General features: G+C 58.1%; 2 protein-coding genes across 4 annotated transcripts in view; one reads left to right on the forward strand and one right to left on the reverse strand.

Moving 5' to 3' along the window:
- The first annotated feature begins 195 nt into the window (after positions 1 to 195).
- On the forward strand, positions 196 to 4146 carry MMP25 (matrix metallopeptidase 25). The gene is made up of 2 exons (XM_040355851.1): positions 196 to 457; positions 3711 to 4146. The coding sequence occupies exons 1-2, from the start codon at positions 376 to 378 to the stop codon at positions 3977 to 3979; spliced, it is 351 nt and encodes a 116-aa protein (XP_040211785.1). The 5' UTR covers positions 196 to 375; the 3' UTR covers positions 3980 to 4146.
- SRRM2 (serine/arginine repetitive matrix 2) overlaps positions 4042 to 11351 on the reverse strand; it is a 31612-nt gene continuing 24302 nt past the window's right edge. For 2 of the 3 annotated variants that reach the window (XM_040355848.1, XM_040355847.1), the window contains 4 exons: positions 9153 to 9386; positions 7719 to 7829; positions 5214 to 5306; positions 4042 to 4531 (listed from right to left, as the gene is read on the reverse strand). In XM_040355848.1, coding sequence (XP_040211782.1) covers positions 4522 to 4531; positions 5214 to 5306; positions 7719 to 7829; positions 9153 to 9386 — 448 coding nt within the window. In that variant the 3' untranslated portion in view covers positions 4042 to 4521. The remainder of the gene's footprint in view (positions 4532 to 5213; positions 5307 to 7718; positions 7830 to 9152; positions 9387 to 11351) is intronic. The other variant, XM_040355849.1, reaches the window with a different exon arrangement.

Below are 11351 nucleotides of genomic sequence, written 5' to 3' on the forward strand. Positions count from 1 at the left end.
AAGTGGTCACCCACCCCTGAGTGCATGGATGCATCTACTGCAGATGATGGAAATGGAGGTCTCCTCCAAACTGACTGCCATGAGAACACCAAATATGACCAGCCATACACCGCCGCATGCACCGAGGAGCCCCCAAAACTGCCATTAGGGTGGTTCATCTGCCATGATCTTACCTTGATCCTTTCTTGAATCGGTACAGGGAACAATTTCTGGGTGTTTAAAGACACACTGGTGGAGCCCGGCTACCCGCGGCGCCTCTCTGATTTTGGGCTGAACACGGACAGCATTGATGGCGCCTTCGTGTGGAAGCACAACAAGAAAACCTACTTCTTCCGAGAGAACCGCTTCTGGAGATACGATGAGCGACTCGGAAGAATGGATGGCCGCTACCCACAGGACACCAATCTATGGCAGGGGCTGCCGCCGGAGATCGATGACGTCATCAGCTGGGTAGATGGTGAGTTTCATGGAGTTCAGGGGGAAAATACTGATCACGTCCCAGCCGGCCGCGCCCCCCCCCCCCCCAAAAAAAAATAAACACCCAAGAAAACCCGTTTAGATACAACACTAAAACTAGTATTTGACTAAGAATATCCAACCAAACAGGACTGACCAATGACATGACTTATTTGTCCCCCCCCCCCCCCCAAGAAGATCTCCCTCTTCTTCCTCCCCCCCCCAACAATATCTGAAACCTCTTTACTTGGCCGCCACACCCATTCGCCAAAACTGTCTCTTCTCTGCCTCCCCCCCACAACAAGAACTGCATCTCCTTCACCTCTCCCCAACAAGATCCTCTCCTTCACCTCCCCCACATCCAAGAACAGCTGCCTCTTCTTCACCTTCCACCACACCCCTTCACCAAAAAGGCAGAGCTCATACAGGGACATCCTATGGGACAAGGCTGAAATGTCTGTCACATGATCACCCATACGTGGAAGTACAGAGTAATTCCTTCAACTACTCACCAAATAGAGGGAGGGGGGACTAGTCCACTCCACCCCCCACAACCATGACCAACCCCCGCCATTACCACCCACAACCATGACCAACCCCCCGCCATTACCACCCACAACCATGACCAACCCCCCGCCATTACCACCCACAACCATGACCAACCCCCGCCATTACCACCCACAACCATGACCAACCCCCCGCCATTACCACCCACAACCATGACCAACCCCCCGCCATTACCACCCACAACCATGACCAACCCCCCGCCATTACCACCCACAACCATGACCAACCCCCCGCCATTACCACCCACAGCCATGACCAATCCCCCGCCATTACCACCCACAGCCATTACCACCCACAGCCATGACCAGTCCCCACCATTACCACCCACAGCCATGACCAGTCCCCGCCATTACCACCCACAGCCATGACCAACCCCAGCCATGACCAACCCCCTCCATCACCACCCACAGCCATGACCAACCCCCTCCATCACCACCCACAGCCATGACCAACCCCCTCCATCACCACCCACAGCCATGACCAACCCCCGCCATGACCACCCACAGCCATGACCAACCCCCGCCATTACCACCCACAGCCATGACCAACCCCCGCCATTACCACCCACAGCCATGACCAACCCCCGCCATTACCACCCACAGTCATGACCAGTCCCCGCCATTACCACCCACAGCCATGACCAACCCCCTCCATCACCACCCACAGCCATGACCAACCCCCTCCATCACCACCCACAGCCATGACCAACCCCCGCCATGACCAACCCCCGCCATGACCACCCACAGCCATGACCAACCCCCGCCATTACCACCCACAGCCATGACCAACCCCCGCCATTACCACCCACAGCCATGACCAACCCCCGCCATTACCACCCACAGCCATGACCAGTCCCCGCCATTACCACCCACAGCCATGACCAATCCCCGCCATTACCACCCACAGCCATTACCACCCACAGCCATTACCACCCACAGCCATTACCACCCACAGCCATGACCAGTCCCCACCATTACCACCCACAGCCATGACCAGTCCCCGCCATTACCACCCACAGCCATGACCAACCCCCGCCATTACCACCCACAGCCATGACCAACCCCAGCCATGACCAACCCCCTCCATCACCACCCACAGCCATGACCAACCCCCTCCATCACCACCCACAGCCATGACCAACCCCCTCCATCACCACCCACAGCCATGACCAACCCCCGCCATGACCACCCACAGCCATGACCAACCCCCGCCATTACCACCCACAGCCATGACCAACCCCCGCCATTACCACCCACAGCCATGACCAACCCCCGCCATTACCACCCACAGCCATGACCAGTCCCCGCCATTACCACCCACAGCCATGACCAACCCCCTCCATCACCACCCACAGCCATGACCAACCCCCTCCATCACCACCCACAGCCATGACCAACCCCCGCCATGACCAACCCCCGCCATGACCACCCACAGCCATGACCAACCCCCGCCATTACCACCCACAGCCATGACCAACCCCCGCCATTACCACCCACAGCCATGACCAACCCCCGCCATTACCACCCACAGCCATGACCAGTCCCCGCCATTACCACCCACAGCCATGACCAACCCCCGCCATTACCACCCACAGCCATGACCAACCCCCGCCATTACCACCCACAGCCATGACCAACCCCCGCCATTACCACCCACAGCCATGACCAACCCCCGCCATTACCACCCACAGCCATGACCAGTCCCCGCCATTACCACCCACAGCCATGACCAGTCCCCCTCCATTACCACCCACAGCCATGACCAGTCCCCCTCCATTACCACCCACAGCCATGACAAGTCCCCTCCATTACCACCCACAGCCATGACCAGTCCCCGCCATTACCACCCACAGCCATGACCAACCCCCGCCATTACCACCCACAGCCATGACCAGTCCCCGCCATTACCACCCACAGCCATGACCAACCCCCGCCATTACCACCCACAGCCATGACCAGTCCCCGCCATTACCACCCACAGCCATGACCAGTCCCCGCCATTACCACCCACAGCCATGACCAACCCCCGCCATTACCACCCACAGCCATGACCAGTCCCCGCCATTACCACCCACAGCCATGACCAACCCCCGCCATTACCACCCACAGCCATGACCAGTCCCCGCCATTACCACCCACAGCCATGACCAGTCCCCGCCATTACCACCCCCAGCCATGACCAACCCCCGCCATTACCACCCACAGCCATGACCAGTCCCCGCCATTACCACCCACAGCCATGACCAGTCCCCGCCATTACCACCCACAGCCATGACCAATCCCCGCCATTACCACCCACAGCCATGACCAATCCCCGCCATTACCACCCACAGCCATGACCAGTCCCCGCCATTACCACCCACAGCCATGACCAACCCCCGCCATTACCACCCACAGCCATGACCAGTCCCCGCCATTACCACCCACAGCCATGACCAGTCCCCCGCCATTACCACCCACAGCCATGACCAGTCCCCCGCCATTACCACCCACAGCCATGACCAGCCCCCGCCATTACCACCCACAGCCATGACCAGCCCCCGCCATTACCACCCACAGCCATGACCAATCCCCGCCATTACCACCCACAGCCATGACCAACCCCCGCCATTACCACCCACAGCCATGACCAGTCCCCTCCATTACCACCCATATACAATGAACAATGTTTTTCCCCTCTGCCCACAGGTAACACGTATTTCTTCAAGGGCTCCCAGTACTGGCAGTTCAAGGATGGACAAGTGGAGGCAGAGCCTGGCTACCCTCGCAGCATCGCCAGAGACTGGATGTACTGCAGAAGCGAGTCGCTGCCACCGCAGCCCACAGAGGAACCCGAGAGACGAGACCAGCAAGACTGCAACTGCCCATGCTTGCAGGGAAACGACGCGGCCCTCTCAAAGGCCAGTATGGCGATCATCGGCATAACCGCCGTTCTCAGCATGGCGACCTGGTACTAGAGCGGTCCTCATATTGAGGCACAAGGACTCTCTCACACACCAATCAGGAGCCACCAAATGTCCTGGCTTAGCCCAATCTTTTATTGACAGAAAGGATTCTTGCTGTACAGATTACAAAACAAAAAAAAAAAGAAGAACAAAAATAAACACGAAATAAGTTTCACCGATTCATTTCACTTCTTACGAAATTGCCTCTATGCAGGACGAAAGAAGGTAAAGAGGCGGGCTCTGGCACCACGCCTGGGCGCCTCCAGTGAGAAGGGCGGCGCTACGGCGGACACCGAGGCAGGACGACATCTTGCCAATAAAAGTTCATTTTAGTACATTAAGGAGGGGCAGCAAATTCACATCATATAATATCTCAGTGAGTGCAGAACAGAGGAGTCTGTCTACACACCACAATGTCTGTACAGGGGGGCGAGTCCCAGCAGTCTGTAAGATCCCAAAAGTAAGACGAGGGTGGCAAAGTGGCCCTCAATGGGGAGGAGGAAAGGGGCAACCCAAAGTCTTCTCCAGGATGGGGATGAAAAGCCGTCAGATGATCAAGGAGACCTGGAGAGAAAGAAAAAACACAAGAACCGTTATAATATATCACTAAAAAAGGATCTGACAGGGGGAGGAGGAAGGGAGAGAGAACAGCAGAGAAGGAATCATAATGTGGGACTGCTGAGCAATGCCAACGGGCAGACGCAGCGGGCAGGGCAAGGCAGACGCAGCGGGCAGGGCAAGGCAGACGCAGCGGGCAGGGCAAGGCAGACGCAGCGGGCAGGGCAAGGCAGACGCAGCGGGCAGGGCAAGGCAGACGCAGCGGGCAGGGCAAGGCAGACGCAGCGGGCAGGGCAGACGCAGCGGGCAGGGCAAGGCAGACGCAGCGGGCAGACGCAGCGGGCAGACGCAAGGCAGACGCAGCGGGCAGACGCAAGGCAGACGCAGCGGGCAGACGCAGCGGGCAGACGCAACGGGCAGACGCAGCGGGCAGACGCGGCAGGGCAAGGCAGACGCGGGCAGGAGAAAGGCAGACGCAGCGGGCAGACAGACACCGCAGGGCAAGGCAGACGCGGGCAGGAGAAAGGCAGATGCGGGCGGGTTGACAGGGCAAGGCAGAGCGGGCAGGGCGACGCGGCAGAGACCACTGACTGTCAGCCATCATGTTAGAGGAATCAGAGACGATATCACTCGCTCCCTGATGTACCGAGAGGGTCTGCACTGCGTTGCCACATCACCAAGTCTGTACCTGGAGGGCCTCCTGTGGGAGTAGCGGGGTCCCGGTGAATCTCTCCGCCTTTTGCGCTCTGGGGAATTGCGACTCCTTCGGGAATCTCGCTCTCTGGAATGAAGAAGAAGTGTCAGCTTTCTGCAGGTGACATTTCACATACAAACACTGCGTTACACTACAACAAAAATGAGTTGAAGCCCCATCTACAAACATAGGAGAGCGCGCTCCGATCTGAAGGGAGAGAGCGCTCTCCCATCTGAAGGGAGAGAGCGCTCTCCCATCTGAAGGGAGAGAGCGCTCTCCCATCTGAAGGGAGAGAGCGCTCTCCCATCTGAAGGGAGAGAGCGCTCTCCCATCTGAAGGGAGAGCAGGGAGAGAGCGCTCCCATCTGAAGGGAGAGAGCGCTCCCATCTGAAGAGAGAGAGCGCTCCCATCTGAAGAGAGAGAGCGCTCCCATCTGAAGAGAGAGAGCGCTCCCATCTGAAGAGAGAGAGCGCTCCCATCTGAAGAGAGAGAGCGCTCCCATCTGAAGAGAGAGAGCGCTCCCATCTGAAGAGAGAGAGCGCTCCCATCTGAAGAGAGAGAGCGCTCCCATCTGAAGAGAGAGAGCGCTCCCATCTGAAGAGAGAGAGCGCTCCCATCTGAAGAGAGAGAGCGCTCCCATCTGAAGAGAGAGAGCGCTCCCATCTGAAGAGAGCGCGCTCCCATCTGAACAGAGAGCGCTCCCATCTGAACAGAGAGCGCTCCCATCTGAACAGAGAGCGCTCCCATCTGAACAGAGAGCGCTCCCATCTGAACAGAGAGCGCTCCCATCTGAACAGAGAGCGCTCCCATCTGAAGAGAGAGCGCTCCCATCTGAAGAGAGAGCGCCTCCCATCTGAAGAGAGAGAGCGCTCCCATCTGAAGAGAGAGAGCGCTCCCATCTGAAGAGAGAGAGCGCTCCCATCTGAAGAGAGCGCGCTCCCATCTGAAGAGAGCGCGCTCCCATCTGAAGAGAGCGCGCTCCCATCTGAAGAGAGCGCGCTCCCATCTGAAGAGGGCGCGCTCCCATCTGAAGAGGGCGCGCTCCCATCTGAACAGAGAGCGCTCCCATCTGAACAGAGAGCGCTCCCATCTGAACAGAGAGCGCTCCCATCTGAACAGAGAGCGCTCCCATCTGAACAGAGAGCGCTCCCATCTGAACAGAGAGCGCTCCCATCTGAACAGAGAGCGCTCCCATCTGAAGAGAGAGCGCCTCCCATCTGAAGAGAGAGCGCTCCCATCTGAAGGGAGAGCACGCTCCCATCTGAAGAGAGCGCTCCAGGAGCTCCGCCATTTTTTGACACTCTTCAGTTTGGAGCGCACACTGTGCGACTCCTCAGTTTTATACCTATAGATGGGACTTTGGCACGTTTGTTGGACTCTGATTTGGTCGTAGTGGAACGCAGTGTTCGGATCGGATTGGATTACGATTGGAAGGATCTTATAATGTGGTCGCCGCTTCTTTACTTTGGTTTTGACATTTTCAAGTGTTACTAAATCCACAACAGTAAAATCATTCTGTATATGTAGTAAAACATACTTGTTATAGTCACTGTGGAGCCTAAGGGGTTAATCCTCAACATTGTGCATCTTCTGATCCTCCCCTTCTTCCACTATCCCCAAACCAGCTCCTTATAGAACACAGAGCCTTGGTGGCACTCTGCACATGCTCGGTTTTGTGTGCATCGCTAGAGGTTTTTTCATCTTGGGAGAGTGCATGTGATCAGCACAGAGCCAATCAGCACTGTCCAGAGGGTCAGGAGTCCTGCAGTCTCATAGGACCGTCAGAGGAGAATAAAAACTCCTCCTACAAGCTTTAACCACTGATAGAAGTCACAAGACTGCTCTATACTGCTGATGAGGAAAGGAGATTTAGCAGTTTATAAAATCACAAAAAATAATTATATTTACATGTTCTGTGTACTGGGGGGGGAGGGCCCAGACAGCAGCCGCTGCAGGCTCCTGGGGGGGGAGGGCCCAGACAGCAGCCGATGCAGGCTCCTGGGGGGGGAGGGCCCAGACAGCAGCCGATGCAGGCTCCTGGGGGGGGGGGGGGGGGGGGGGGGGGGGGGGGGGGGGGGGGAGGGCCCAGACAGCAGCCGCTGCAGGCTCCTGGGGGGGGGGGGGGGGGAGGGCCCAGACAGCAGCCGCTGCAGGCTCCTGGGGGGGAGGGCCCAGACAGCAGCCGATGCAGGCTCCTGGGGGGGGAGGGCCCAGACAGCAGCCGATGCAGGCTCCTGGGGGGGGGAGGGCCCAGACAGCAGCCGCTGCAGGCTCCTGGGGGGGGGAGGGCCCAGACAGCAGCCGCTGCAGGCTCCTGGGGGGGGAGGGCCCAGACAGCAGCCGCTGCAGGCTCCTGGGGGGGGAGGGCCCAGACAGCCGCCGCTGCAGGCTCCTGGGGGGAGGGCCCAGACAGCAGCCGCTGCAGGCTCGTGTAGTTTGTTTTTCGGTTTACATCAGGTGAAAACATTGCAATATGTCACATGCTGGGGGGTCACTTACCTTCTGCGGGGTGGAGGAGTGGGGGGGCGGCGGCGTCTCTCTGCTGGAGGAGAATAACTCAGGGAGCGGGAATCCCTCAGCGAGTCAATGGGTTTACGTGGACTGCGAGACCTGAGAAGGAGGGAGAGAGCAGAGGTGAGATACAATACTCAGTACACAGGGGGAGCCACACCACCTACTGGGGACACCTCACTGCTCCCCCCCCCCCTATATATACAGCAATAGGAGCTGGCAGACACAGAGAACTGGGAGTGCAAGAGTGGGGCGAGGAGAGACAGAAAAAGCGAGGGGCCGAGCAGAGACGCACACAGAAAGCGAGGGGCCGAGCAGAGACGCACACACACAGAGAAAGCGAGAGGGGCGAGCAGAGAGAGACGCGCACACACACAGAGAAAGCGAGAGGGGCCGAGCAGAGAGAGAGAGACACACACACACAGAAAGCGAGGGGCGAGCAGAGACACACACACACAGAGAAAGCGAGGGGCGAGCAGAGACACACACAGAAAGCGAGGGGCGAGCAGAGAGAGACGCACACACACAGAGAAAGCGAGAGGGGCGAGCAGAGAGAGACGCGCACACACAGAGAAAGCGAGAGGGGCGAGCAGAGAGAGACGCGCGCACACACACACACACACACACACACAGAGAAAGCGAGAGGGGCGAGCAGAGAGACACACACAGAGAAAGAGGGGCGAGCAGAGAGAGACACACAGAGAAAGCAAGAGGGGCGAGCAGAGAGACACACACAGAGAAAGAGGGGCGAGCAGAGAGACACACACACAGAGAAAGCAAGAGGGGCGAGCAGAGAGACACACACAGAGAAAGAGGGGCGAGCAGAGAGAGACACACACAGAAAGCGAGGGGCGAGCAGAGAGACACACACAGAGAAAGAGGGGCGAGCAGAGAGACACACACACAGAGAAAGCAAGAGGGGCGAGCAGAGAGACACACACAGAGAAAGAGGGGCGAGCAGAGAGAGACACACACAGAAAGCGAGGGGCGAGCAGAGAGAGACACACAGAAAGCGAGGGGCGAGCAGAGAGACACACACAGAGAAAGCAAGAGGGGCGAGCAGAGAGACACACACAGAGAAAGAGGGGCGAGCAGAGAGAGACACACAGAGAAAGCAAGAGGGGCGAGCAGAGAGAGACAGAAAGCGAGGGGCGAGCAGAGAGACACACACAGAAAGCGAGAGGGGCGAGCAGAGAGACAGAAAGCGAGGGGCGAGCAGAGAGAGAGCAGAGAATCACCGAACATGATGCTGCAGCTCCCAACCCAGAGACTCATGTGCGGCCTCTAGCAATCCACTGACCAGATGTTGCGTGGAGCCATTAGAAACGCCATTTTTTTATAATCCAACAAGCCCCACCCCACAGAGAACTGGTCACGTGACCACCTGTAAAGTCATTGGTTAGTAATAAAGAAAGCTCTCACCTCCTCCTCCCAGGCGAGGGTCCCTTCTTGTTGCCGGATTTATTTGCCAATTTACGAGATGAGGAAGATGAGGATGATGAAGATGAAGACCCTGAGGCCGATGAAGAGCTTGAAGATGAGGAAGAGGACGATGAAGATGAGGAAGAACTGGAGCTTCGGGATCGGCGGGATTCTCCTTTAGGCAAAGGAACCTCTTCCAGTTTCTTGGGTTCTGCTGGTGGCGGGCTGGGGACCCTGGTGGGGGAGAAGGGAATTACACACAGATCATCAACCATTCTATGGGTCACCCACACATTGTACACCCCAAAAAGAGTCACCCTAATTGTTAACATCTTTATGAATTTCTGACAAATCTCCAACATTAACAGGCTCTGCCCCTGAAATGTGCGGCTATTGGGGGCCCCCTGAAATGTGCAGCTATTGGGGGCCCCCCCGAGATGTGCAGCTATTGGGGGCCCCCCCGAGATGTGCAGCTATTGGGGGCCCCCCCGAGATGTGCAGCTATTGGGGGCCCCTGAGATGTGCAGCTATTGGGGGCCCCTGAGATGTGCAGCTATTGGGGGCCCCTGAGATGTGCAGCTATTGGGGGCCCCTGAGATGTGCAGCTATTGGGGGCCCCTGAGATGTGCAGCTATTGGGGGCCCCTGAGATGTGCAGCTATTGGGGGCCCCTGAGATGTGCAGCTATTGGGGGCCCCTGAGATGTGCAGCTATTGGGGGCCCCTGAGATGTGCGGCTATTGGGGGCCCCTGAGATGTGCAGCTATTGGGGGCCCCTGTGATGTGCGGCTATTGGGGGCCCCTGAGATGTGCGGCTATTGGGGGCCCCTGAGATGTGCGAACACCTTTGTGAATGTCGGGAAGTGTCTCTTCATGGTGTGAGAAGACTGCTGGTTCCCGACAGATCCCAATATATCCGTCAGTCAGAGGCTTAGGCCTGCAATGACCCCCCCCCCCCGCTAAGCCTAAACCTCACCGGCTTTAATGCTAAAACCAGCAAGAACGGGGCCACCTGTCAGAGGAGAGAACGCACGCTCTGCCGCAGTCTACAGAGCGCCGTGTCCTCTATTCACATACTGCCCCGAGACCCTCCACCAGCAGTACTGGAAGCCCCAACACCAAATCTTCATGCAAAGTATTATGTGGAGAAACCACCATAGAGTACATTCAGCTCCGCCCCAATGCAGGCGTGACAAACACGTCTACATACACACTACTGTGCAAAAGTTTTAGCCCCCCCCCCCGCCTTCTTCTAGGTAGACTTGTACACAGTGGTTGAAGGAACTCGGCAGGTAGGTTGTACATTTTAGAGAACTAAGCACAGATCTTTTGTGGACGTCGGCCGCCTCCAATCCTTCACACACCTCCCTGATGGAGAAGTATCTGCCTGCATCTCTCAGCATTAAGGACACCAGTGGTCGGGGGGCGATGCCGAGGAGCGTAGACCCATCGGTCGGGGGCAGGAAAGGTGGCACGCCGAGGAGCGTAGACACAGCCGTCGGGGGAGGGACGCCGAGGAGCGTAGACACAGCCGTCGGGGGAGGGACGCCGAGGAGCGTAGACACAGCCGTCGGGGGAGGGACGCCGAGGAGCGTAGACACAGCCGTCGGGGGAGGGACGCCGAGGAGCGTAGACACAGCCGTCGGGGGAGGGACGCCGAGGAGCGTAGACACAGCCGTCGGGGGAGGGACGCCGAGGAGCGTAGACACAGCCGTCGGGGGAGGGACGCCGAGGAGCGTAGACACAGCCGTCGGGGGAGGGACGCCGAGGAGCGTAGACACAGCCGTCGGGGGAGGGACGCCGAGGAGCGTAGACACAGCCGCCGGGGACGGGACGCCGAGGAGCGTAGACACAGCCGCCGGGGGTGGGACGCTGAGGAGCGTAGACACAGCCGCCGGGGGTGGGACGCTGAGGAGCGTAGACACAGCCGCCAGCCAAGGAAACTTAATGCAGCAACAAGATGTCCAGCAGTTGGCTCAGGTGCATTGGACTGAATCACAATGTGAAATATTTGGATGTAGCAGGAAGCAGTTTGTTGGGGGAAGGGCTAGGGGAGCAGTACAATAAGGAGTGTCTGCAGCCAACTGTGAAGCATTGTGGAGGTTTCTTGCAAGTTCGGGGCTGCATTTCTGCCAATAGAGTTGGAGATTTGGTTGGGAACAATGGTGCCCTCAATGCTGAGAAATAAAGGCAGATCCTTC

Source organism: Rana temporaria, chromosome 6 (genome assembly GCF_905171775.1).
Source record: "Rana temporaria chromosome 6, aRanTem1.1, whole genome shotgun sequence".
NCBI lineage: Eukaryota > Metazoa > Chordata > Amphibia > Anura > Ranidae > Rana > Rana temporaria.

What these genes read in the sequence shown, in the direction of transcription:
- MMP25 (XM_040355851.1), top strand. Translation starts at nt 376, where the DNA reads ATGGATGGCCGCTACCCACAGGACACCAATCTATGGCAGGGGCTGCCG. An exon ending in CGTCATCAGCTGGGTAGATG is followed by an intron (nt 458 to 3,710) that starts GTGAGTTTCATG and finishes CTCTGCCCACAG; the next exon opens with GTAACACGTATTTCTTCAAG.